At 52.9% G+C, this 27,328-nt stretch overlaps 2 protein-coding genes and 1 pseudogene across 3 annotated transcripts; 2 read left to right on the top strand and 1 right to left on the bottom strand.

Moving 5' to 3' along the window:
* Positions 1–781: 781 nt before the first annotated feature.
* On the top strand, positions 782–1,704 carry LOC309603224 (olfactory receptor 14C36-like; annotated as a pseudogene). Its single transcript has one exon. The product of its transcript is annotated as an olfactory receptor 14C36-like (transcript).
* A 6,690-nt stretch (positions 1,705–8,394) lies between these two features.
* Positions 8,395–14,560, top strand: LOC309603223 (ubiquitin carboxyl-terminal hydrolase 42-like; the record flags this gene model as incomplete). The annotated part of the gene is made up of 7 exons (XM_082338120.1): positions 8,395–8,574; positions 9,255–9,316; positions 9,481–9,541; positions 10,353–10,408; positions 10,658–10,769; positions 11,037–11,159; positions 14,525–14,560. 7 exons carry the CDS (start codon positions 8,395–8,397, stop codon positions 14,558–14,560), a joined length of 630 nt encoding a protein of 209 aa, XP_082194246.1.
* Positions 14,561–16,603: 2,043 nt separating this feature from the next.
* On the bottom strand, positions 16,604–20,070 carry LOC309603254 (olfactory receptor 14A16-like; the record flags this gene model as incomplete). Its single annotated transcript, XM_082338142.1, has 2 exons — positions 16,604–16,637; positions 19,205–20,070. 2 exons carry the CDS (start codon positions 20,068–20,070, stop codon positions 16,604–16,606), a joined length of 900 nt encoding a protein of 299 aa, XP_082194268.1.
* Positions 20,071–27,328: the final 7,258 nt, after the last annotated feature.

Below are 27,328 nucleotides of genomic sequence, written 5' to 3'. Positions count from 1 at the left end.
CAGCGTCAGGATGTGTGAGACAGGAAAGCTTGTCTTGCCTTCTGGCGGGGAAAAAGGCTGCCCTTCAGCATCTGGCCCTGTGCTTGGTTTCAAGGTGTGACAAGATGGTTGCTGCCTCCAAGACGTTTACAATCCATCGCGTGCCCAAGGTTCTCACCGTGTGTCTGAAACGGGTTGAACGTTTCACTGGTGGGAAGATCAGCAAGGTGCGTACGCAATTGGAGTGCAACTTTCTCTTCCTGGAGCAGTATGCTCTTTCACAAGCCGTTCATGTTGGGTTTTCCGTATTCCCTTCTGGGGAGACGAGAGTGCCCGTGGGAAGACAAGCATGGACTCTGCTCCGACGGAGCTGCTTTGGCCAAGAACAGTTTCCTGCCACCCAAACCATTACATGTTGCAGGCTATTCCATGTACTATCTCAGGATCATTTCTGAGCCCTCTTGGTCTCTCCGTAGGTGGTGGAGTATGGGGCCTTTAAGGGACTGCTTTGGACTGTGTCTGTCTCGACATCGCTGTTGCATCACCCCCCTCCAGTTCCTGACCTCGACACCAGCTCTGAGGGTCCTGCCCTGGTGGTGTCTTCCTGGGAACCAGGTGCCCAAGCTGTGAGGCACCATGTCATTCAGTTGGTAGCGTTGAAAAATTTTCTGAAACATTCCTCATTCAGCTCAGGGAGGGGGATTGCAATGAGAAATGGCGTGGGCTTTACCTCTAAGAAGTCTCCCCTAACTTGTCACTGTCTATTCCTTTTTGGACAGTGCCCAATGCCCAGAGGAAGCAAATGTCCAACGGCAGCTCCATCACCCAGTTCCTCCTCCTGGCATTGGCAGACCCACGGGAGCTGCAGCTCTTGCACTTCTGGCTCTTCCTGGCCATCTACCTGGCTGCCTTCCTGGGCAACGGCCTCATCATCACCGCCATAGCCTGCGACCACCGCCTCCACACCCCCATGTACTTCTTCCTCCTCAATTTCTCCCTCACAGACCTTGGTTTCATCTCCACCACTCTCCCCAAAGCCTTGGCCAATGCCCTGTGGGACACCAGGGCCATCTCTTTCTTGCGATGTGCTGCCCAAGTCTTTGTATTTGTCTTTTTCATTTCAGCAGAGTTTTATCTTCTAACCACCATGGCCTATGACCGCTATGTGGCCATCTGCAGACCCCTGCACTATGGGACCCTCCTGGGCAGCAGAGCTTGTGTCCACATGGCAGCAGCTCCCTCGGCAGTGGCTTCTTCTATGCTCTCTTGCACACTGCCAATACATTTTCCCTACCCCTCTGCCAAGGCAATGTCCTGGACCAGTTCTTCTGTGAAATCCCCCAGATCCTCAAGCTCTCCTGCTCAGACGCCTACTTCAGGGAATTTAAGCTTCTTGTGTTTAGTACTTTTGTCTTTTTGGGGTGTTTTGTTTTCCTTGTGGTGTCCTATGTGCAGATCTTCAGGGCCGTGCTGAGGATCCCCTCTGAGCAGGGATGCCACAAAGCCTTTTCCATGTGCCTCCCTCACCTGGCCGTCGTCTCCCTGTTTGTCAGCACAGCAGTGTTTGCCTACCTGAAGCCCCACTCCTTCTCCTCCCCATCCCTGGATCTGGTGGTGGCAGTGCTGTACTCAGTGGTGCCTCCAGCAGTGAACCCCCTCATCTACAGCATGAGGAACCAGGAGCTCAAGGATGCAGTGTGGAAGCTGATGACTGGATGGCTTTAAGCAGCAATAAACTGCCCATCTTCTTCTGTATATCACTCACAGTGTAAAGCACTATAGGCCCAGCCTGACTTTGGTAGTTTGTCTGGTTTGGTTTGGTTTTTAGCTTTTCTTTGATGCAATAATGTTGTCCACAAAGAAATGCCATTACTCATACCATTCCTAAGCCAGTAACTACCTGTCCTGTGTGACCCAGAGACTGTGTAATGACGAGCTGTGCTCTCTGTGATTTAAAACAAAATAAACGACCCTGCAGTGACTTGTTTGTCCCAGGTCCTTTACTGAGACCACCTCTGGAGCTGCAGGGGCAGTGCCTGTGTGCAGAGGTGGAGGGGAAAAGAGTCCTGGCACAGCAGCACTGCCAGGCAGCACCAGCACTTGGTCTTTCCGAGCTGCTCACTTTCCTCTTCCACTCGCTCCTTCTGAGCCCTTCTGTTGGTGTAAGGCCTGAGAGCACTGGCAGCTTGATATAGTCCTGGTGTGTGGCAGTTTGTGCCAGCAGGCGGGGACAAGCAGTGGGTGCTTCTGTGACAGAGCTGACGTCCATAACAGCATTGCCATCATGAAGGGGCAGTTGCTGAAGGCTTAGGTCTCACCCACTGTGGACAGCTTCATTGCGAATGCTCCATCACGCTTCCTTGGCTTTCTGGCCTGTCCCTTTCATTACACGCTATCAAAGGAGGTGGCCTGCAGAGCATCTCCCCTGTGCAGTCAGAAGGGGTTCTGCAAGCATCAGTGACATTGCCCTCGAGAAGAAGGCGGCATTTTTCACCTTTCACAAGGCACAGAGCACATCTCGGGAACATGAATGCACTCGGTGGCACACACACACAGCATGCAACTGGCGTTTTGCCCATCTGTTTGTCTGTCCATCCAGGCTGCAATGGCCTAACTTGAGTAGAAGGCTATTGAGGGAGACCACGCCAAGAGCCCTGCTGAAGCGGAGGTAAACGACAGCCACTCTTCTCCCCTCATGCACCAGCACAGTGACTTCACCACGAAGGCAATCAGGCTGGCGAGGCATGATTTACCCGTGGGGAGTCCATGCTGACTGCTGGTGGACATGTTCTTCTCTTTTAGCTGTCCAGAAATGTCAGCCATGAGGAGGCATTCAGTGGCTCCCTCCTCACCAAAGGGAGCTTGTACAGCCTGCACTTCCCTGCCTTGCACTTTTGGCTGCCTTCCAAGATGGGTGCAGCACTTGCTTGTCCTCACTCGCATAAGACCTTCACCAGTCCCATGACCTTTCAAAAGGGATACTCAAAGAAATGCCAGTCTTCCCCTGTAACTCCATTACCACTATTCTGCCTGTTATACAGTGTATTTAGTTTCACTAGTCTTTCATACACTTTCACCTGTCCTGATAGAGTGGCCATTTCTAAAATCATCTTTGTGGATGCAGACTGCCTAGGCAAAGGCCCTTGCCATTTTTCTCCAGTTTTCTCCTCCCCTTAGTCTTTGTTCCTTCAGATACCTCTCACCTATGCAGCTGCTTTAAGCCCCAGGGAGTTCAAAGCTTGCCTGTCTTTCAGTAGTCTAATTGCCTCTTTAACCAATGCTTTAGTTGTTTCCCTATCTATCTGTTTGCACCTATCTATCTATAAGCATTTCTCATAAGGTTATCCCTTGTAGAAAGGCAACCTCCTTAGAGGCAGCTTGGACTGAGCATATGGATACAGAGGGTGTTTTATTGTTTGTGAAACTTTATCATGTTTTTCTTTTCTTTAATTGCAAATAGGAAAAATTCTTCTGTGCCTGTGTGCAGCCAGTTCTCGAAGGAGAGCAGGTGGGAGATGGTGCAAAGGACCTGTAGCATCCAGCTGCAGAGATCAGTGCAGAAGTCTGATGCAAGGAACAGTGATGCAAGTCCCAGGGGGCCAATGAGAGAAATGGGGAGGTTTGGGAGGAGAGGAGCAAAGTTGTCCATACAGTGTCAGACCTCAAGGGACTGCTTTTCCTACCTGTCCAGACCTCCTGAGCGGACACTCTGGATCATCAACACCTGGAGAATGCTTCTATCACCTCTTCTTTAACCTCAGAATTAATACAAAATATCCTTTAAAATAAAAAATCATTTTTATTAGATGCACTTTGAAATCTTTCTCCTTAACTCCACTATGAAACCTCTCTAATTAGCTGTACAAGTCGTGAAGACCTGAAGAAAATCACAGGAAGAGACAGGGCTCGTTAGGGCTTTCCGTATTTTAATGAGCCCCATGGTGTATTTGGGGCTGAGGCCTTGAACCTCAGATACGGAGAGGAGATTGAACAAACTGCTCAAGAAGTCCAAGTCAGAAGCAAACCCAAAGTACCTTGAAGCATTAATTGAGTCCCATGAGGACCATTACTGACAAAGCCTCCCCAGGGACTCCTTAGAGCAGGTAATTGGAGGCCATGAATGCAGGCAGGCAAAGGCTCTGTGCAGGCAGCTGTAATGCTGAGCAAAGCCTTTGGTTTCTTCTGTGAAGCAGAAAGGCCAAGCCCTTATCCGCAGGCCCCGGGAAGGCAGATCCTGTCCCTCCCGCATGGCTCAGGGCTCTTCCTGGGGGCAGTGGGGTGTGAGGGTGAGCAATGCCAAGTGTAGGAAAACTGTACAACACCTCCCGGCCTCCCCAGGCAGGGCTGAGGAAGAAACAAAGGCCAGAGCCTCAAAACAACTTTTGCCTGGTAGGCCTCGGTGCCGGAGGCAGCTGCCAGAGCCAAGAGGACAAAGACCTCAGTCCTCTTGGGCCTTTCAGCCTTGCTAGAGCCCTTGGCCACATCTGCTGCAGGCTGTCCTACACTGTCCCATGCCTGCACCTCTTTCCCTTCAGGCTCTTGACATCCATCTTGCCTTCCCGCCTAGCTCTCAGCCCAGCATTTCTGTATCTTCACTGATGTCTCTGCACCCTTGCTGGATTTCCCTTGAAACACAAAGCCATGGGCTGATCCAGACTCCCTCTGGGTCACCTCTTGCACCACAAGGCTACCCTTTCAGTGACATTTCTTTTTCCTCACATGTAGTCTGAACCTTCCAAGCTGCACTTTGTGGAGGCTTCCTTCTCTTCCCACTACCAGGAAAAGCTCCATCACCTCTGAGGCCACCCTTCAAGCAGTTGCACGCTACTGCTAGAGTGCCCTGAGCCTCCACTTCACCAGGATAAAGAAGCCCAGGTCCCTCAGCCTCTGCACAGAGACCCAGACCCCCATCCTGAGATGCTGGTGGGCAGAGGCTGTTGGGGGGGTTACCCAGAGGGCAGGAGCACCAGGAGGAGCGCGAGCCTGCTGCTGTACCTGCCATGGCAGTTGGGCAGTGTGGGGTTGGGTATGGGGCAAACAGCATTCTGAGGGGTCCGTCCCCATGGCGATCATCCCGCCAGCACCTGCTTCAGCCGGCCTTGCGATGCTTTGATTTTTCAAACCACAACAACTTCCCACCTCCATGATTTTCCATCCTGCTGATGATTTCCTGCCCTCAGTGTGGGTTTCCCAGCCCCACGATGGTTCCCCGTCCCACTGATAATTTCCCATCCCAATGATGGTTTGCTATCCCAATGGTCTCCCATCCCAAGCATGATGTTTTGGGGGAGGTGAATTTCCTGTCCAAGGGGAAGGGATGGGGCCAGCCCCAGTGGCCCTGTGATGCCAACATGCCTGTGCTGCCCCATCCTGCCCTGGAGGTTGGGACTGGGGGGTGGGGGGTTTGGGGCACTTCTGGGTTGTTTTTGTCCTCCCGTCTGTGCCCTGGGGGGCAACTGCTGTTCCCAACTGTGGTGGAACCGGTGCCGGTACCGGTACTGTGTGGCCATGATGGGGAGCTGTCCTGAAAATTTGGCAAGTGGGCTATGCTGACCGAGGAGAGAAGCTGGGACGCAGAGTCTAGCATTACAAGAGGAATTCTTGCATTTGTGCGCATGAGATGTCCCATTCAAACTGGGGCACCACAAATGCGGTTTTACACATGCTTCTTATGCCTTTCAAGTGTTCAGGTCCAATGCAATTTGACCAATTGCTGCTTAACACACACACAGGCTGCTGTTCTGCAAAGCAACTCTAATTCTGTGGCGTCGTCATCCATCTGCTTCTTTCTTGATCTTGACGTCCCTGGAGTGGGTCTGGCTGCAGATCCTGGTCTCTGATGGCAGATAAGGGGAGGGTTTCACAGAGGTGTCGGAGGGGCTGGGATGCTGGCGTGAGCTGGGTCGTCCAGGGGCGTCCTTTCTTCTTCAGGGTGGGGGCTGTCCTTCTCCTCCTTGCAGTGAGCTGGGGCCCTTTGGTCATGCTGACTGAACCATGACTGTGCAGTATACAATGTCAACTAGAGGTTTATCTGTCTGTCTATCTTCAGGAACTTGGTCCAATTTCATACTCTCAAGACTAATTGCTGCAATAGTTAGGGCATGAGATTTTGCTAAGAGAGCCCCTGGGGTGTCCCTCTGTGGGGGTCCCCGGGAGGTACTTGTGGGGGTTGCTCGTAGATGGGTGGGAGCTGCAGGTACTGGGGGCGATGGTAGCAGCGTGGGGTGGGGATGCTGTTCCTGGGGACACCGGTTCCAGCCTGCGGTGGGGATGCCGGTGGTGGGGCTGTCAGCAGCAGGACGGGACAGAGATACCAGGGGTGTTGGTACCAGGCAGGGGCGGGGATGCCGGTTCCGGGGAAATGGTTCCCATTGGGAACCGCAAGGTGGTGCCGCCTTTCATAGGGGTGGCCGCCTTTCACCAGGGAATGAAACGGAGGGACAAGGAGCACTAGTTCAGAGTCAGCCTGTGGCTGTATCTTGGGGGCAGATAAAATTCATTGGAAATGAACCTGTAAGAGACCAGGTGCTTTGCTCCACGAGTCTCACGGACACAGTCCTGTACCTGGGAAGAGTGGAAAAGAAACCCTCAGCAACCCAAATGTGCCAGCCAAAGCTGGGAACAGGCACGCTTACAGCCCTGGGCAGGATTTTCTTCATCCGGCTGGTGCAGCTCAGGGAGGAGGTGGGAGCTCTGACGGCAGATGAGCAGCCCTTCGCCAGCAGGGCATGGGGAAGCCCAGGGGCTGATGGCTGTGGGAGGTGCCTGGGCCGTGGCAGCTCTGTGGCCTCCAGGGGACATGTCCCCATGTGGGCGCCCATGTCACAAAGGGGCAGTGATGTGGCACCCACCCGGCACTTGTGACCTCACCTGGCCAGGGCTTGGAATCCTGAAGAGCAGGCCAGTGTAAGCTAGTTGGGCTGAGCTGCCCTTCGGGATAACTCGGCTCCTTCCATTGCTACTTGCGTACCCACTTTTCCCAACCATTTATCGTTTCCTGCCCACTTCTCCTCAGCTTCCATCCTCGGTCAAAGGTAATTATGATTTGACTTTCAGGACACATCATAGAGTAGGTAGATATGGGAGAAAAGTATAGGCTGGTCTGTACCTTCCGAGCTCTAGGCTGAGTTATTACACCTTTCTAGGCTGGCCAGATACAGGCTATCGGTAGAGCTCCTGTTTGCTAATTCTTATATTTCTTTACCATAGCCTAGGATAGGTAAGTAGGGGGGTGGCAGTGTAGTCTGAGGCATTGGGCTCAGCCTGGAATGACAAGAAGCCCACCCTGACTGATGGGGTAGGAAGGGAGACAGAAAAGGAGGACGGCAAAGGCAGCCGTTAAAGTAGCGGCCGAAAGTCCGTCACTCCTGTGTACAAGGTGGGAAAGTGTGGGCTGGAGACCAGAGGGCTCTGCTGCTAACGCTGGCCACAGGTAAGCAGCAGGTCCCCTTCAGAGAAGGTGACACGCAATGCAGTCTGTCAAAAGGGCCTTGGTAATTGCTGTCAATTGGAGTCCTGTGACAGGGACAGCAGGGCCGTCAGCCTGCAGCTCTGCAGCACTTACAAGTACCACTGAAACACTCCTGATGGCAGACGTTGATCTGTGGGTTTCATTTGGAATTGTTTTCAGTCATTTTGTTGAACTACAATTATTTCTTTGCAATCAGGTGACGGGACTGGCGCTGATCTTCTCTTTCTGGAGCGCGTCCTGACGTCCTTTGTCATCCAAAGCTTTCTGCTCTGATCCTGAGAGGAGCGATGGCTGCAATGGGGAACGACTCCTGTGAGTAACGGCTTCACCAGCAGGCTGGGACTTTGGGAATCCCCAAAGGCAACGGATGTGGCTGGTGCTCCATCCCTGACTGTGGATGTGCTGACAGCCCAGAGTGAATTCTGGGGCGTTCCCAGGTAGCAGCCAGGCTCACCCAGATGTTTTTGATTAGACACAGGAAAATGAGGTTTGTCCCTCCTCTGCCACTATGGACAAGACTTTGAAAGATGACATTGCTCGTAGAAAGATCTGACATCAGTCGGGTTACCTTCTGGGCTAGGGACTTGCTTGTTTTCATCAAGTTACAATCAGGAAAAGGGAAGACTTGACGTAAGAATTCAGTTCAAGACTCTAGAGGGAAAGGAAGGTAGCCCGAGGCACAGAAATCAGAGCGTGGGTTTCATGGTGTTTTGGCAAAGTAAGCAGGGCAACAGACTCTTTTCCAAAACTGCTTCTTGACCACTCATTGTCAATGGCAGTGTTAGTTAGTAAGTTAGTAATCCCCCAGTGATTCTGTGTCGGAGGGTAGAGCTGCTTGTCCTGGGGGCTCCTGTACAGAACTCGACTTTTAAGAGATGCTTTCATGCAACCACATCGTCTCATCTCTTTTCCAATGTCATTTCCCTGCAGCCATTGCCGAGGGAATGGCTCTGCCACAGAGGATCCTCTTTCCCCCGGAGAAGCTTTGCATGGCCTGGCAGCAAAGACAGGGAGCTGGAGCAGGCCTCCACAACCTGGGCAATACGTGCTACCTCAACTCCGTCCTGCAGTGCCTGACGTACACACCCCCTCTCGCCAACTACCTGCTCTCGCGTGAGCACAGCCGCTCGTGTCAGTACTTTTATGAACAGCTCCTTGCAAATCTGGTGGGCTCTTCCCAAGGATTCCCAGCACCTGGAATTTGACTGAGGACAAAAGCAGCCCTCCTCTGTCAATCCCCCGAGTTGGTGTGCTTTGAACACTCAAGCCTAGAAGCCCCTTGTCCTGTCTCGATGTGTTCACCTTCAGAAAGGCACCACTTTCTAGGCCCCGCTCTCGGTCCCTATACCTGCAAGTTAAACTCTCTTTGCTTCTTGCACAGAAAACTTTTGTCAGTTCAGCATCCCTCTGAAGAAAGTTTTCTGTGCACGACAATGTCCCAGGCTCGGTGGGCCATTGGCACCTTGGGAGAAGAGGAGTGGGGGCTGTCCTTGTAACTTCAAGATCTCCATTAGGTTTCCCACGGCTCTGGATATCTTGCTAACCTGAGAAGCTTACTTTCCTCCCTTCCTCTTCAGGTCGCCAGCAAGGCTTCTGCATGATGTGCGTAATGGAAGCGCACGTTAACAAGGTCCTGCATTCCTCAGCCAGTGCCATCCAGCCTTGGACTGTAGTCAATGTCCTCCCACGTGAGTCATTCCAGGTGCTTTTACAGGATTTCTTCCCTTCCTGTGGGGGACAACTACTAACTTCTTCTTTCTTAGGAACAGGAGAACATTTCCAGCATGGCAGGCAGGGAGACGCCCACGAGTTCTTACGCTGCACTGTCGATGCCATGCAGAGAGCTTGTCTGAGTGGAAGCAGCGAGTAAGCACAAGCAAATTCCCTTTTCAGCATGCCCAAGCCCTTTGGACTCCTTGATGTACTCCCATCAAGGAAACCCTACAGCCAGGGATTTCAGACAAAGCAAAACTCTTGGAGGAGATAACTCTCTGCCCTACTTCTGAGCTCCAGTTACCGTTTCTTTCCAGCTTGGATGTCTCTTCTCAAGCAACTACCGTCATCCACCAAATATTTGGGGGCGTGCTGAGATCCAGAGGTACTTTTCCATGACTATTGCTCTCCTTGGAATTGTCTGTGCCCTTCTCTCTGCCTGTGATAAACAGCTGATCGCGTGACTGGCGTAGCAGGTATGGAGGCCGTAAAGCGGCGCAGTCAGTTGACTTCCCCTGTCGCTGAGCATTTTGATTTGCCTTCCAGTCACGTGCTTGAGCTGCAAAGCGGTTTCCGATTCCTACGAGGCCTTCCTGGATATTCCTTTGGATATAAAAGTAAGAGGGTTTATTACTGTGATTCAAGACATCCCAAGGCCCCTGTAGCTGGTGTAAAAACAAATACTGCAACCCCAAGAGAAGAGAGCTTGGTGGTGGGTGGGAAGTGGAATGGACTGTGTCCTTCTGGGGAGGCCATGGCAGTGGTCTCCCTCTAGGTGCTGGCTTTAAGCTGGACAAGCACGCATTATCCTCCCTGCACCCTTGAGGGACTCCCATCCTTCTTCCCTTTGCCCTCCCTCAACACCCGTCTGTCTCCCAGGCTGATGGGTTGTGTTGTTTTCATTACGATGACCCTGCACCCCATCGGTAGCTGAACTGAGTGGTGCCACAGAGAGGTCACTCTTGATAGCCCTGGGCATTCCTGGGAAATGAGGGAAATGGTCACCATAATACCCTCTTTCTGCCTCCTTCTGGACACTGCTTGTGGGTTCACAGTGGGTCTCCTCAGCCTCAGCTACCTGGGCCTTCTTGGCAGCTCTTAGCTAAGTGTTTGGGCAAGGGCGTTTCCCCAAGCTCAGTGCTCTCCTTTCTCCCTCCTCCAGGCAGCCTCATCTGTCACCGCAGCTCTGGAGGACTTTGTCAAACCCGAGCAGCTGGATGGTGAAAACTGCTTTAAATGCAGCAAGTAAGATGATTACTAACGACATATTGATGCTAGATCCTTCATGAAGGTGCTGCATGTCATCGTGCCTAAGTCATCTTTTCATGGAGGTTTAATGCACAATAATGGGTCACAGCTGTTGTTTAATCTGGTACTTATGGTCCTGAATAGCCTTAAAACAGCGTCAGGATGTGTGAGACAGGAAAGCTTGTCTTGCCTTCTGGCGGGGAAAAAGGCTGCCCTTCAGCATCTGGCCCTGTGCTTGGTTTCAAGGTGTGACAAGATGGTTGCTGCCTCCAAGACGTTTACAATCCATCGCGTGCCCAAGGTTCTCACCGTGTGTCTGAAACGGGTTGAACGTTTCACTGGTGGGAAGATCAGCAAGGTGCGTACGCAATTGGAGTGCAACTTTCTCTTCCTGGAGCAGTATGCTCTTTCACAAGCCGTTCATGTTGGGTTTTCCGTATTCCCTTCTGGGGAGACGAGAGTGCCCGTGGGAAGACAAGCATGGACTCTGCTCCGACGGAGCTGCTTTGGCCAAGAACAGTTTCCTGCCACCCAAACCATTACATGTTGCAGGCTATTCCATGTACTATCTCAGGATCATTTCTGAGCCCTCTTGGTCTCTCCGTAGGTGGTGGAGTATCCCGAGTACTTGGATCTTCGGCCATCCACATCTCAGACAGCAGGAGAACCACTCCTCTACACCTTATATGCTGTCCTGGTACATAGCGGTGACAGCTGTCATGCAGGACACTATTTCTGCTACACCAAGGTCAAGAGCACCTTCCTTCCTAGCAGGGGAAAAATGTGTGCTGGGGAAGGCAAACTTTCACAGCAGTGTTACTGGCAGCCAAGGTTCTGGGGGAGAAGGTCTCCTTCCTGGCTGCGTTGGGTTTCTTCTGGCGTCCTCTTGGTTCTCTAGTTTTCTGCCTGGGTTATCCCTGAGAAACCAGGCAGTTCATCTCCAGCTATCGATGCCTTTCTTTGCAGGCCAGCGATGGACTGTGGTACAAGATGAACGATGCGTCTGTGGATGGTTCTGACATCAACACAGTTCTCAGGCAGCAAGCCTATCTACTGTTCTATGTCAGGTAATAACCAGTATTCAAATGGGTTCCAAATACGTTTCCTTCTCCTGGCTTTGCTCTTTTTCTTCTCATCCTCCTGAGTGTTTCTCTTTTGGTCCTAGGAGACAGTTCCTACCTGCATCATTCGGTGCTGTCAAGTCTGAACTACCCCACCTCCGTCCTTACCTTTCCTTGCCGGGCTTTCGGCTCCTGCCCTGCTGTAAACTGCTCCTTGTCTGCTCTCTGAAGCTGGCTAATGTAGAGAAGAGTACTTCAAGGGGGCCTCCAGGAAAGATGGGGAGGGACTCTTTATCAGGGAGTGTAGTGATAGGACGAGGGGGAATGGTTTTAAACTGAACGAGGGAAGATGTAAATTAGGTATTAGGGAGAAGTTTTTTACGGTGAGGGTGGTGAGACACTGGGAGAGGTTGCCCAGAGAAGCTGTGGATGCCCCCTCCCTGGAAGCGTTCAAGGCCAGCTTCGATGGGACATTGAGCAGCCTGATCGAGTGGAAGGTATCCCTGCCCATGGCAGGGGACTTGGAACTAGATGATCTTTAAGGTCCCTTCCAACCCAAACCGTTCTGTGATTCTGTGACTCTATGAAATGGAGGCTGCAGGGGGTATAAAGACGAGGACTTGCTCTGACAGGCGTAGACCTGGTGGGAAGACCCCAATCGAATTTCTCATTTCTAGTCTCGGTTATGTCTTTTCTCTGTCGTGGAAACTGCTCCAAGAAAATGACTGAACCCCAGAGGAGGCTGCAAGAACAGACCTAAGTGGAGATCACTCTTTGTTTCTCCAGGTGCTCTGATTTGAAAACTGGAGAAAGGGCTTCTTCCTCACCAGCACCATCATATGCCCGTCCCTTCCTCAGTCAGCGGGGGTCCGAAAGCAAACAGGCGTGCTCTGTGGGACCACAGGGTCTGCCTTGTAGGACTAAGGTAACTGTGGGGAGGTGGGTCAGGGCAGCAGGTGGACAGTGGATTTCGTTCTGGGCTCTTGGCATTGCTCTCTTTTCCTTTCCACGCTGCAGCTTTCTTCACAGCCCCAATGCTGCTCCCTCTCAAAGCATCCCACCAAGATCAATCCATCCCATTTGTCTGCCTTTGGCCCTTTGGCCTTTGCAGCCCTCCAGGAGAGCCTTTGGGAGGCCCTTAGCTGTCCCCTCCCACAGCTTCTGGGCTTTCCTCACTCTTCTGGTCCTTTCAGGAGGAAAGGGCAGGACCTTTTCACAGCTCTCTTTGCAGGATGTGGCGCTGGGCATGGAGGACTCTGCAGAGGACAGCAGCTCCTCTGCAACAGCCAGCAAGAGCCAGCTCACCTGGGCGGGTGCACGGGAAGCATCTGCAGGCTGGCCGCGCTTCATCTGGCCAGGCAGGCTCAGCATCGCCTCCTACGTTGGCTCCTGCTTGCATCGCTTCTTCTGTGGCTGTGTAAGACTGGTGTCCAGAAGGAAAGCTGCGTGCCCGCTCTGCTCTCAACCATGTGAGCATGTGCTGCACACCATGCGAGAAGACATCAGCAAAGAGGAGCATGGATTCAGCCCTTGTTCCCACTGCCAGAAGAGTGGTGCCAAGGAGAGGGCACGGAGCAGATCCCCGCAGTGGGGAAAAGATCTCCGCAGCTGGTGCGTGGACACCACGGACTATGACCACTCAGCAGGGAGGAGGAGGAGAACTGGTCCTCCGAGGCGTGATCACGCTCCCAGGGATGATGCAGCTGCAGGGCCCTCCAACGGCAGCTCCCAGTCGGCTCCTGCCCCCAGTGCTGCTCAGGAGCAAACCCTGCCACTGCAGAGAGAGCGGAGCAGATCCCCTGCAGCGGGGCTATGATGTCTGCAGCCAGTTTCTGGAAGCCACAGACTATGACCCCTCAGCAGGGAGGAGGGTTTCAGTGCCCCAGAGACGCACAGCAAAGTAACACTCAGGGTGCTGCTGTTGTGACGGGGGCAGATTGCGACCCTGGATAAGGGTGGAGCACAGCATCTGACTTGTGCAATGCCAGAGAGGAGGAGGAGGAAGAACCCAGGAAGCACCCAAACTTCCCCCAGCAGGGACCGAGCTGCACAAAGGGCACCAGCAGCCCACCCTGTCCCCCCTCCCAGTGCTGCCTCTGGCCAGGAAGAGCTCAGAGAGACCTTCCAGAGACTCGGACAGCTCTGCTGGCTAGCCCACCTGCCCACTGGTCCCGCGAGGAAGAGCTTTAAGCCCTGGTCAGCTGTTGGGTTCGCCTTGCAAAAACAACACTCACTTGGTACCAGCAGTCAGAAAAGCCAAAGCCAGAATTAAAACCACTCGTTGGCCTTGCATATGTAATTCCTGGGGTGTTTTCTTCTCTGTAGGTTTTGGGGCAATTGGAGGAAATGCCCAGTGTGGGAGGTTTATGTCTTGGGATTTTGAAAGCTGTGTGCTTGCATGTGCCCATCTTGCAATCTCTTCTTGTCAAATATGGAGATCAAGTCACTCAAACAGAAATGGGCTGGCTGAGACGACAGCGAGTGGGACTGAAACGGGCTGAACGGCCGGGCCCTGAGGGTGCTGCTCAGTGGCACCAAGCCTAGTGCGAGGCCAGTAAGCAGGGGTGTCTCCCAGGGGTCAAGACTGGGTCTGATCCTGTTTAACATCATCCTTAATTAATGTTCTGGAGGATGGGGCAGAGGGCACCCTCAGCAAGCTGACCGATGACACCAGACTGGCAGCAGTGGCGCTTAGGCCAGGGGGTCGTGCTGCCGTCCCGAGGGACCTGGGCAGGCTGCAGAGATGGGCTGACAGGGCCCTCATGCCCAGACCAGAAAGGGGATGTGCAAAGGGTGCTGTGCGGGTGACGAGCAGCGGCACAGGCTGCCCAGGGAGACTGTGGAGTCTCCCTCCCTGGAGATGTTCCACAGCCCTCTGGACGTGGTCATGGACAAGCGTCTGCAGGAGGCCCTGCTTGAGCAGGGGGGTTGGACCAGGTGACTTTGTCCTCCAGCTGACCTCCCGGCCAGCCTCAAGCAGCCGCTGATTCTGTGAAATGGAATCATTATCATCAGAAAACTTGCTAATGCTGCATTCGACTCCTGCATGCAGATCATCGATAAGCATATTGAACAGAACTGGCCCTAGGACTGAGCCCTGAGGAACACCGCTGGGGACTGGCCGCCAGCCAGATGCAGCCCCATTCACTGCGACCCTTTGAGCTCTGCCCTTCAGCCAGTTCTTCACCCAGCGCCCCGTGAACCCGTTCATCCCCCAGTTGGACAACTTGTCCAGAAGGATGCTGTGAGGGACAGTACCAAAAGCCTTACTAAAATCCAGGAAAACTACACCCACCACCTTCCTTTCATCCACTAGGATGGTAACCTTATCCCAGAAGGATATCAAATGAGTTAAACTGGACTTTTATTTAACATGGGTTCACAAAGGGGAAGGAAAGTCCAGAGGTCTCTTCCAACGTCAACATTTCTGTGATTCTGTGAGTAGAAAGGAGAAAAGTCAGAGAGCAAGAACTGAACAACACATAGCCTTGACTGCAAATAGAGCGGGATCCTGTGGAGAGGACGCACGCTGGAGCAGGGGAGAAGTATGGGGAGGAAGGAGTGACAGAGGTGAACTGTTATGTACTACCTGAAACCCCCCATTTCCCACCCCCCTGCACCTCTCAAGGCTGGGGTGGGTAGAAGAATTGGGAATGAAGGAGTAATCTGGGCCTGGGAAAAAGGAGTGGGGTGGGGAAATGGGCTTTAATACTCTTGTTATCATTTCTCACTATCCAGATTCTTTCAATTGGCAAGAAATGTCGTGTCTTCTTTGCCTGTGACAGGAATCAGTAAGCGATCTCCCTGTCTTTATCTTGACCCATGACCTATGGCAGAGATGGAAATGGCCGGTGTGGGGGACGGGTCTGGGACAACTTCCCTGAGGCTGCTTCCCCAGGATGTCCAGGGAACATGGCACAGACCTGGCCCCTCTCTTCTGCACCTTTGGTGCCTTGCTTCCTTCCCCATGACGCCTGGCTCTGCACCGTGAGCACCCTGCTGGGTGCCCCCACCCTGCACACTCACACAGATTACCTCTGCAGTAGCATTCCCTCTTCCAGGCCTTTTGCGGCCCAGCCCAGCCCCTGCCCAGATCTCTCCACCTCCCTGACGCCATGGTAGTGTCCGCTGCAGGGTGCTGCAGAGCTCTGGGCACTCAACGACAGCCCCAGCCCCTCTGAAGGGCACAGCAGCTGCTGGGGGGCAGAGAGGGGGCTCAGCCTCCCCACCAGCCCCAGGGCTGATGCTGGCCCCAAGGGCACGAGGAAACAGAAGCCAGCCAATCTCCAGCTCTGCTGCATTCATGTTGGAGGTTATCCCCAACTCCGCCTGCATTTGCCCCCTTCTCTGCCTCCATCAGCCCCACTGCCCAGGACAGCACGAGAGTCCTGGGGCTCCTCAGGCAGCTCCCGCATCTCTCCACTCTCCCTTCCCTCTGCCTCCTGGGTTCCCACTGACTCCCATGGCAGGGTACTTGTTTGTGCATACCTCAATTTAGCGTTTTTTGAGGGGGGAGATTTCACATCTGAAGGTGTTTCACCTTCTGAGCTTCCATTCATTCCAACCCCAGGGCACGTGGTGAGTCCCCATCCTCTCCTCTCCTCACCCCTCCAAATTCATTTCCAGAGAGTCTGGTATATGCCACCACTCCTGTCATACATGAAAAATCCTAAGGAGATAACGGGGAGCTCATGGACCATCTGCCCTGCCACTGGACACCAAGAAGAGAGCTTTTAAATCAGAGCATTTGGTGCAGTGGAACCCAATAGTACCATGAGCTGAACCCCAAACACAGGGAGAAAAAAAGGAGAAAAGATTCTTTAAAAGACCAATTCCTTGGACATTTTCTTGGCAGCAGCTTTGGAGAAACAGCCCAGCCTTCAGGGCTGCGAGATACTGTTTTATTGAAGAGCTGCTACTGAACAGGCCACATTTGACACAGTACTGTGCAAGGGTCACACACAGTAAGATCGAGCCTCAAGAAAAGCAGTGTAAACCCAGCAAATTATCTATAAGCAGGATTATCACAAGAGAAAACAATCAGACTCCTGGCCGAAGATAAACTCTGGGAAATGTGCAGAGAAGGGGATGCAGGTTACTGTTGGTAAAACAATGACCACTGGGCCAGTCTCTATAAGGCATCCTTGAGCTCCTCGTTCCTCAGGCTGTAGATGAGGGGGTTCACTGCTGGAGGCATCACCGAGTACAGAGCAGCAACCACTCGATTCAGAGATGGGGAGGAGGTGAAGGGGGGCTTCAGGTAGGCAAATGTGGCGGTGCTCAGAAACAGAGAGACCACGGCCAGGTGAGGGAGGCATGTGGAAAAGGCTTTGTGGCGTCCCTGCTCAGAGGGGATCCTCAGCACGGCCCTGAAGATCTGCACATAGGACAGCGTGTAGGCACACAAGTGGAGACCGCGGTGCTCTGTGCCTTGTGTTCCTGGACTGCCCTACATCTGCTGGATTGACAGGGGACAGACCTTGTAACACTGCAGTCGTTGCAATCAGTTGCTTCTGTTAGGAAAATTTCCCACTCCCACGTGCACACTGAGGAGAGAGGCTAGGATGCAAAGTCTAGAATTACAAGGGTCAATATTTATTCATGCACATGAGGTGCCCCAGCTAAACTGGGGCACTGTCGCAAGAGCAAGTTGGGACATTCGTCAGCTGAGGAGGAAAGGGACACAGGGGGAGAATTGCAAAAGGTTTCTTTCATGATCGTGAGACCAGCTCTCCATAGGGAAGGAATGTATCCATTGGGATTTTTCAAGAGCTCATATACAGCTTGAAAGGTTTCTATACAGCTAAGCTTAATCATCCAATAGCACACACACACACTTTAGTCCTCTCCGATCATGTTCAGTTCCTTGCAAGTATTCTCAGTCACCCAGTGTTGTTCTGCATGGGCAGTCTGGTTGTTAAATCATGACCTTCTGGGGTCCAGATGTGCCCCTGCGTTTGCCAAACACAGGTTCCTTTTTATTCTCCTTCTCCTGAGGGCATCCTGCTCAGGTCTCTTCTCAGGATTTTTACCTGGCTATCTGGGCTCAGCAGTTTACCCTTTCCTCACAGCTAATATCCTTAAACTGCACTGTGCCCATGCTCCGAGATGTGGTACCTAAGAGCACAGCCATGACCAGTCAGCTGACAGACCCCTAAGCAAAGATTCTTCTTGAGCTATTTGGTGTAAGGTATGGGCATGTTCTCGAATGATATTTACACCGTACTCAATTGGTTTACATTTGTTAGCATAACAACAAGCAGTATTTATTGAGTTCAGAAGCTCTCAAGGCTTTCCATCTCATCCTCAGGGGATGGCCATGTTTCACCATTCACTATTCATGGATCCAAAAAACACGGGCTGAGGAAGCACATCAAGATGTGTGAGGGGAGGACCTCCCTGAGGCACCTCTTGGCTCTTTGACTGCTTGTGCACGGCTCGGGAGGAGCTCATTTGGTGACCCCATTTGTATTGCAGGCGGTTGGTCTGCACTGGGCAGGGAGTGAGATGGAACTGCTACCAGGAATGCCGTGGGAGGGGAGCTTCGGTGTACTGGCTGTGGCTGGGAGAGGGTTAATTTTCTCCACAGCAGCCTGTATGGTGTGTGCTTTGGATGGGGTGTCCAGCGCACACGGGCACAGACCAGACCCTGCTCCGCTGGTCCTTCACGTCTCTCCCAGGAGGCCTGGCTGTGCGAGGAGACATTCTTGGGTGCCAAGGACTGAATTCTCCCATGAGCGTCCATGACACTGCTGTGTGCCCCAGAGCTGCACACTCACACACTTGCGCTGCTCACAAGGGTTTTCCTCTCCTGGGCACTTCTCTGGGCATGTTCTCTAGAGCCACTTTGAAAGAAGACCTAAGCCTTCAGGCACTGCCCGGAGAAGATCCTTTCTCATAGAATCATAGAATCATAGAATCGTTAAAGTTGGAAAGGACCTCTGAGATCACCGAGTCCAACCTGTTAACCTAACTGCCTGGTCCACCTCTAAGCCATGTCCCTAAGCACCACATGCACATGTTTTTTGAATACTTCCAGGGACTGTGATTGTACCACTTCCCTGGGCAGTCTGTTCCAATGCCTACCCACTCTCTCCGTGAAGACATTTTTCCTAATAGCTAATCTAAAATGCTATTATGGAGTCCAGCTCTGTCACAGAGGTGCCCATTGCCCGTCCCTGCCTGCGGTCACAGGACTGCCACACCACAGGACTGTGACCAAGCTGCCAGAGCACTCCGACCGTGCACCAAGACAAGGGCTGAGCAGGAGAGTGTGGAAGTGGAAAGAGAACAGCTTGGGAAAGACCAAGAACTGATGCTCCCTGGCAGTGCTGCTGTGCCAGGGCTGTTTTTCCTCTGCACCTCTGCACCAAGGTGCTTCATCTGCAGCTTTACAAAGGCCTGAGGGGAAGGATCTCGGACAAGTCACTGCAGGGTCCTTTATTTTGTTTAAACACACAGAGAGCATGGCTCCTCATTTACACAGTCCGTGGATCACAAAAAACAGGTGGATACTGAAACAGAAGCGTGATGAAGGAGGACACTTTTTTGTGGACAACATTATTACAACTAAGAAAAGCTAAAAACAAAGTACCAAAGACAGTCTCAGCCTAGAATGAGTTACATTACAAGTGCAATGAGATTTCCAGAAGAAGATGGGCGGTTTCTTGCTGTTTAAAAGCATCCAGTCATAAGTTTCTTCAGGGAACCCTTGAGCTCCAGGTTCCTCATCCTGTAGATGAGGGGGTTCACTGCTGGAGGCACCACTGAGTACAGAAGTGATACCACCAGATTTAGAACTGGAGAGGAGATGGAGGGGGGCTTCAGGTAGGCAAATATGCCAGTGCTGACATACAGGGAGACCACAGCCAGGTGAGGCAGGCACGTGGAAAAGGCTTTGTGCCGTCCCTGCTCAGAGGGGATCCTCAGCACAGCCCTGAAGATCTGCACATAGGACACCACAAGGAAAATAAAACACCCAAAGACTAAACAGGCAGTAACCACAAGAAGCCCCACTTCCCTGAGGCAGGCATGTGAGCAGGAGAGCTTGAGGATCTGGGGGATTTCACAGAAGAACTGGTCCACAGCATTGCCTTGGCAGAGGGGTAGGGAAAATGTATTGGCCGTGTGCAGGACAGAGTTGAGAAACCCACTGCCCCAGGCAGCTGCTGCCATGTGGACACAAGCTCTGCTGCCCAGGAGGGTCCCGTAGTGCAGGGGTTTGCAGATGGCCACGTAGCGGTCATAGGCCATGACAGTGAGAATATACAATTCTGCTATGATAAAAAAGGTTAACAGAAAGAGCTGGGCAGCACATCCCGAGTAGGAGATGGCCCTGGTGTCCCACAGGGAATTGTCTAGGGCTTTGGGGAGAGTGGTGGAGATGGAGGCCAGGTCTATGAGGGAGAGGTTGAGGAGGAAGAAGTACATGGGGGTGCGGAGGTGGTGGTCACAGGCTACGGTGGTGATGATGAGGCCGTTGCCCAGGAGGGCAGCCAGGTAGATGCCCAGGAAGAGCCAGAAGATCAGGAGCTGCAGCTCCCGTGTGTCTGTGAATGCCAGGAGGAGGAACTGGGTGATGGAGCTGCCGTTGCACATCTGGTCCTGCTGGGCATCAGCACTGTCCATGAAGGAAAAGGCAGTCAAATGTTGAGATTAGACTACTATGAACAAAATCAATGCCATTTTCCCTTGTGCTCTGCTTTGTGGGAGAGGAGACCAGGGGCTTGCTCTGGAGAAGGTGTCTGGCATGGCAGGGGATGGCAGGGAGGCGCCTGAATCCTCCTTCCCCCAGCATTTCTGGGAGCAGCTCCCCTCTCACTCCCTGCCCATATCTGCTGCCTGGAGTTGTCAGTGCTAGGAGCTGTTTCTCTGTGCCCACATCTCCTCCCTGTCAGTGCTCACAGACTCCATCCAACCTGCTGTGTGCTCAGCTCTGCCCTGCAGACCCCTCCCGGCAGCAAGGCACTGCCCAGGGGCATCTCTGTGTGTGCAGGGGCTCAGGAACAGCTCAGAGAAGTCCTAACCAGAACCGCAGTCTCAGTGCCTTCTCCAGAGTGGAGAAATAAATTCCCATCTCTCACTGCCCACCCAGCCCTCAATTTCCTCAGAAATGCCTTAGAAATGATCTGGAGCTGGGAGCAGCCCTGAGCCACGCAACACCCTCTCAACAGCAGAAGGACCCTGCCCTGCCAGGGGTCACTCCTTCCACCCACAGCTTCTCCCCACAGCGCCATGGGCAGCTCCCTGGGCAGGCTGAGTGCTGACCCTGGCAGGCGGCAGAGTCCCTGCCCCAGCACACAGCCCCTGGGGTGCAGGGACCCTGCTCGGAAGGACGGCCCTGGGCACCCCTGGCTGCACACCCACCTTCACACTTCTGAAGCCGTCGCCAGGAGAAGGGAAACGCCGTGCCCTGTGCCTCTGATGGTGCAGCAGGGAAGCCCTGCTCTGGAACACATCCTCCTCCTCTATGCTAGAGAACCACTGAGAGCCCTCTTGACAGATTGCATAAGCTGGGGTTATGTGCCAGCTTTAGGAGATCTTTCCAGGAACCACAGCTGTGTTCCCCTGCAGCCAGAGACTTACTGTGTCAAGGGCTGTGAACATTTCTCCCACAGTGAACACTCGGCTCTCCTCCCACTCCAGATTGCCTTCTCTCTCTGCCTCGCTCCTCTCCCCCTCGGTGCCTGCAGGCAGTGCCCTCAGCCCTGCTGCACTTCGCAGAGGAGCTGCTCCTGGGCAGAGCTGTCTCTCTGCAGGGCTGCCCACTTGCCAGGAGCTCCCTCCATCCCAGGAGCCCAGCCCAGCTCAGCAGCAGAGGCCCAGCCCAAGGCAGCACTTTCTCTGCCCCTCTGGGCTCCCTCCAGGTGTCCCTGGGGCTCCAGGGGAACCTGCTGTGAAACAGGCTGAAGCAACCACTGATGTTCCCTCCCTCAGCTGGGGAGAGAGACTTACTCCCAGCAGTGTAATTTCTCTTACCAGAGACAGAGTTCGGTCCTATAATCATGTTTTCTTGTCCCATCATTAGGCAGGACACCCAGGCAGCGACAGGGAGGGGTCTCTTTTACCCCTGCTGAGGGAAGGGATTCAGCAGAGTCAACTGAGGCGTCTCATCCTGGGTCTGTGGTCCTGGGGCTAGAAGGGGTCTCAGCTCCCTCCCATGCAGACCACAACCCCCAGGAGCTGGGATTCCTCTTGTATAGTTCAGGTGTGCGCAAAACAGGCACCTGCATGTGAGCTTCTTGTCTCAGCTCCCATGCTAATTACTGGAGATGGAGACCAGGAGTGAGCTGTTCAGACACAAACACCTGGTGACATTTGAGGTGCCAGAGGTGACCAAGATGCATGCTGGTCACTGTGAGCTGTAATGGAGCAGTCCATAGAGACAGGGCAGCATCTGGGGGCATCACCTAGGGGGCTGGTGGGAAATTCCATTGTCCAGGTAAATTGACAGCAGATGCCCACATGTAGGACACCTGAACCTGTAACTGTTCCTTATGTCCAGGGCACCCTATAGAGGTCTTCAGCTGACCAAATGCAGTCACGTGGCCCAAGGAGAGCTAAGTCTCTCTTTCTCTTCTCCACCAGTTGTGTTATGTACATCTGCTTTGGCAGTTGTCTCATGTGCATCCCTCCATTGTCTGACCTAATTCAGGACAGCTGAATCTTAATTTAATAGCCAAATACAGGCCTGTAGTGCTATGTGAGATGCCAGGATGCTCCAGCCCAACTGCATGCAGCTGATATGGACAGCACAGGGCCTGTACAGGAACCCCCTCCCCATTCAGACTCAATGTGTGACAGGCACCACCCAGGGCATCTCAGACAGGTTCGGTGCCTTTGGGCCAATGTCTGAATCCCACCACTGCACTGACGTGAGGTCTGTCCCTTCTCTCGCCAGCAGATGCTGGGCAGTGCATGAATACCAAGCACATCACACCAGGGGCCCCACTCGTGTGCATTCCTTCTCAAGATCTGCTGGTTCTTCTCTCCATCATCACAGGATATCCACACCCAAGGACACTCTCAACATCACCTCTTCCTTCCTGTGATTCATCTCCACCACAAGCCCTCAGAGGCTGCAGAGACACCACAGACAGAAAACCCCTCTCCTGCTCGGACTGCACAGCTCTGTTTCTCTTTGGCCTTGCAGAGAGCAGGGTTTGCCACCTTTGTGGGCCCCTCATTTCTTCTTCACACTGCCATCTGCTCTCCACTCCAGCATGTGTCTGCTCTGAAGCAAAGCCTTCGCACACTTGAGGTCTTGGGCACTTGGTAGCACGTTTCCCTCTTGCAAGTCTGCTCTCAGCCCAAAGGTGCCACAGCTGAGGTGCTGCAGCCCAGCCATGCACCCATGCCCTCAGCCTGGGGCACAGGCAGGAGGAGCTGGAGCTCTGCATGCAATCTCTTCATCCCACTTGGAGGGAATAACAGCTGAGGTGTGTTGGGACAGCTGACATGATTGGGGTGCTGTGATGGGTGGGTAGAGGATCATCAGGAGAGACAGGCCAGAAGGATGAGGAGGGAGGTGTCCCCAGTGTGAAGGAGCTGCTTAGATGTGTGAAGCTCCTCTATGGGATGAACAAACTGGGTGAGCCCTTGTGGGTGAGGGTCAGAGGAGACTGGTAAGGGTGACATTGTGGTGGGAGACAAAGAACCTGTGGAAGTTCCCCTGTGGACTTTCATTACCCTGGCATTCACTGGAAGGAGACCACAACAGCATGCAAACAGTCCTGGAGGTTTCTGGGGGGGTTTGGGACACAGCTTGGGACACAGGACTTTGTAGCACAGCTGCCAGATTGGCCAAAAATGGTGACACTCACCTGCATCTGTTACTCTCAAAGAAGGCAGAGCTGGCCATGGATGTGAAAACCAGTGTCAGCCTTGGATGTCGTGACCATGCAAGAGTGGGGTGTCACCTCCCGGGGGAAGGAGAACAGAAGAGTGCAGATGCTAGCCCTCAGAGCAGCAGACTTTGGCCTGGTCTTGTGACTTTCAGTGGGGGATCCCCTATGAGCGGCACAGAAGAGCAGCAGAGCTCAGTACAGCTGGTCTGCAAGGACAGTGTCTTTCAGTTCCGAGAGTGTGCAGCCCAAGAGTCAGAAGAACAAGCAGAGATCTCAAGACAGAAGCGTGGGGAACCAGCAGACTCATGGGGGAAGCTGCATAGGAAAAAGGCAGCATACACGAGGTGGATGCAAGGATTGAAACAAAGGAGGAATTCAGAAATATGGTTGGTTTTAGGAAAGCCAGAGCTCCCGTAGAGTTGACACTTGCAAGGGAGTTCAAGGGCACAATGTTACCACTTCAGGAACAGTTAAAGAAGAAATGAAGTCAACATGTGGCCACTGCTGAATTGAGTTAGGTAGGCGTAGATAGGTGTGAGGCACTCTTGGCCTTTGTCTTCACCAGCAAGGTCTCCTGGTTCCGTGTGCCTAAGAGGCAGAACCCCAGGTGGAATCCAGCAGTGGATGGAGATCAAGTCAGGGGTTACTTAGGTAATGTCAGCCCTTAGTAGTCCCTTGGACCAGATGGGATGAATCCAAGGCTGCTGAGAGACCAGGCCGATGTCACAGCAGGGCTGCTCTGCTACATTTTGGAAGGTCATCATGACTGGAGAAAGCCAAAGGCAAATCTTGCATACATCTTCTAAAAAGGCCCAAGGGCTGAGCAGGGGATTTATAGGCTGCAGTGACAGAGGCCAGGGGCTGCGTGGCTGGGCAGCAGCTCTGTGGAGAAGGCTCTGGTGGTCCTTGAGTTTCCTTAGGCAAAACATGAGCCAGCAGAGGATCCTGGGCTGTATGAGCAGGGCTACAGGCAGAAGAAGTGATTCTCCCCCTCCGCTCGGCACTTTTTACACCACATCCAGAACCCTTCCCAGGTTTAGAGCCTGTGCAATGACAGTGAGACATGGGCAAAGAGGAGCCACGTCACTGGAGGGCCACTAAGATGGCAATCTTTCCATTACCCTTCAAGTGTTTGTGTGATTTCCCCAACAATACCAGTATCTGCAACAACAACAACAACAATAACAACAATAACAACAACAAAAGCACTGATCTGCCTGAATATAAATACCTGCAGTGGAGCAGTCTGCATCCATGGTAGCCACTTTGGGCAATGCCAATTGAATCAGTATTTGCAATATAGGGCATGATACCCCATCCAAAAGTACATATCTAAAGCAGTTGAGAAGAAGGGCTGTTGTGGTTTAACTGGGCAGGCAGCTAAACACCACGCAGCCGTTTGCTCACTCCCCTCCCCGCAGTGGGATAGGGGAGAGAATTGGAAAAAAAACCCAAAACCGTGGGTTGAGACAAAGACAGTTTAATAGGAGAGCAGAGGAAGATAAAAATATAATAATGAAGATGATAATAATAAAAAAATAAAAGAATATACAAAACAAGTGATGCACAATGCAATTGCTCACCACCCGCTGACTGATGCCCATCCCATCCCTCAGCAACGATCTTTGCCCCCCAGCAGACTCCCTCCAGTTTATATACTGAGCATGACGTCATATGGTATGGAACAGGCTTTTGGCCAGGTTGGCTCAGCTGTCCTGGCTGTGCCCCCTGCCAGCTTCTTGTGCACCTGGCAGAGCATGGGAAGCTGAAAACTCCTTGACTAACGTAAGGACTACTTAGCCACAGCTAAAACGTCAGTGTGTTCTCAGCATTATTCTCATCGTAAATCCAAAACACAGCACTCTGCCAGCTACTAGGAAGAAAATTAACTCTAATCCAGCTGAAACCAGGAGACTTGGCTACTATCAACTTCATTGCTAAAAGAGAGGGAGATGGAGGGATCTCAGAGCTTCCAGGTTCCTGTAGAAGATTTCAGGCCTCCAAGAAAGGAGCTGAAGATAACAGTTTTCAACTAGCATAGCCTTTAGATCATTTCACGTGTGAGGGATCTGCTCCCCCATTTCAATCATTGGCACCCAGAAACCTCACCTGCTTTCCCCACCTCTCCTCCCAAAGCCTGATCAAGGGATGGGAGGAAAGGCAGCAAATAGGCCTCTGTGAATCAGCTGGGGTCTGGCACTTGGAGGGCTATGGTGCCATTCCATTGTACATCTCATAGAGAATCAAGCAGGGAAGTGAGTCTGCAATTCTGTATCAGTAAGGTCCATGGACAGGCAAGGCTGTGTCTATGGCTGTGTCTGGAGACCTGTACACCTCCAGCATAGATCCAGCTGGGGCTGAAACTCAGGCTTGGGCTTCAATGGTCTCCTGGGTTCATGGACAGAGATGCAGGTAGATGGCCCCAGGTGGGGCTGGTCAGGGCCATGAAGGCCTATGGATGCTCTCAGGGCCCTGACACTCCCATATTAGACCCCACCTGCCACTGCCCTCAACAGGACAAATTCTCATTCCCTGATTTTGCAGGGTCTGTGCTCCACTACTCTCCTTCCTTATGTCCCTGGGGATCTGGGAGACCACAATTTCACGGTCACTGAAGCCAAGGCTGACACTGGTCTTCACACCCCTGATGAGCCCTTCCTCTTTTGGGAGTACCAGACCCAGGAGAGCAGAAGACTGGGTGGCCCAGCTAGAAGCTGACCAACACACAAGGCACCATCTAACCTGTAACGTGTCCCATAGAGACCCTCCATATATCTGAGCTGCCCTCACATCACACAAGGCATCCCCCACTTCTCATCTCCCCTCTCAGTCTCTCCTCAAGACGCTGTATCTCCAGCAATCACAAGAGCCATGGGAGCTGTCCTTCCCCACCTCACCTCTTATTCCACTGATGTCACAGCTCCATGATGGCACACGGGGCTCCTGCTCTCTGTGCCCCAGGCTGTGGGCTTTGGTGCCCATTTGGGCTGCAGCACCTCAGATGTGGCACCAGGGCCAAGGGCAGACTTGTCACATGGAAACTTGGTCCCCAGAGGTGGGAGCCCGTGTGTGGCAAGGCTTGGCGTCCCAGCAGAGGCATGCTGGAGTGGGTGGCAGGTGGTGCCATAATGATGGATGAGGTTTCCCCCCCCCCCGAGAGCAAAAGCTGCAGTCCCCAAGGGCAGAGAGCAAGAGGCCTGGGCCATGCAGCCCTGGCAGGAGAGGGCTTTGCTGTGCCAGGTGACTCTGCAGCACCGTGGGGCCTGTGCCAGAGGTGGAGCTGATCTGCAAGAAGGACAAGGTGCTGCTGAGAAAGTCCCTGGGGGAGGGCAGCCTGTGATCCAGCTACACTGTGGACATCATGTTGGGGGCTGACTGGCCACATGATAGCAGCTCTGCAGAGAAGGACCTTTATATCCTGGAGGACAACAAGCTGAGCATGAGCCAGCAATGCATCCCCACGGCAAAGGCCAACAGCCTCCTGGGCTGCATTAGGAAAAGCCTTGCTGGCAGATGGAGGGAGGTGACCCTTCCCCTCCACTCAGCACTGGCGAGGCCCCATCTGGAGTGCTGTGTCCAGTGGTAGGCTTTGCAGTAAAGGAAATTTGTTGACTTACTACAGGAATTCCAGCAAAGGACCACAAAGGTGGTTTAAAGGACTGCAGCATCTTTCATGGGGGGAAAGGCTGAGAGATGTGGGACTGGAGGATAATGAATGGAGAGATCTTATTAATCTATATAAAATTCCATTTGAACCCAAGAAAACACTTTTTAACTGTGAGGGTGGGCAATCACTAGAACAGGTTGCCCAGAGAGATTGTGGAATCTCCATCCATGGAGGTATTCCATACTCACCTAGATAAGGTCCTGAGCAACCTGCCCTAGCAGACCCTGCCTCACTTGGAGGGTTGAGATAGATGATTTCCAGAGTTCCCTTCCAATCTGAACATTTCCATGATCGTGTGAGTATGAAGGAGAAAAGTACAAGAGAAAGAAAGGAACAACACCTA

The sequence above is a fragment of the Platalea leucorodia genome, assembly GCF_965183815.1.
Source record: "Platalea leucorodia genome assembly, contig: HAP1_HAP1_SCAFFOLD_24, whole genome shotgun sequence".
Lineage (NCBI taxonomy): Eukaryota > Metazoa > Chordata > Aves > Pelecaniformes > Threskiornithidae > Platalea > Platalea leucorodia.
This window is presented reverse-complemented; position numbering and strand designations above follow the sequence as displayed.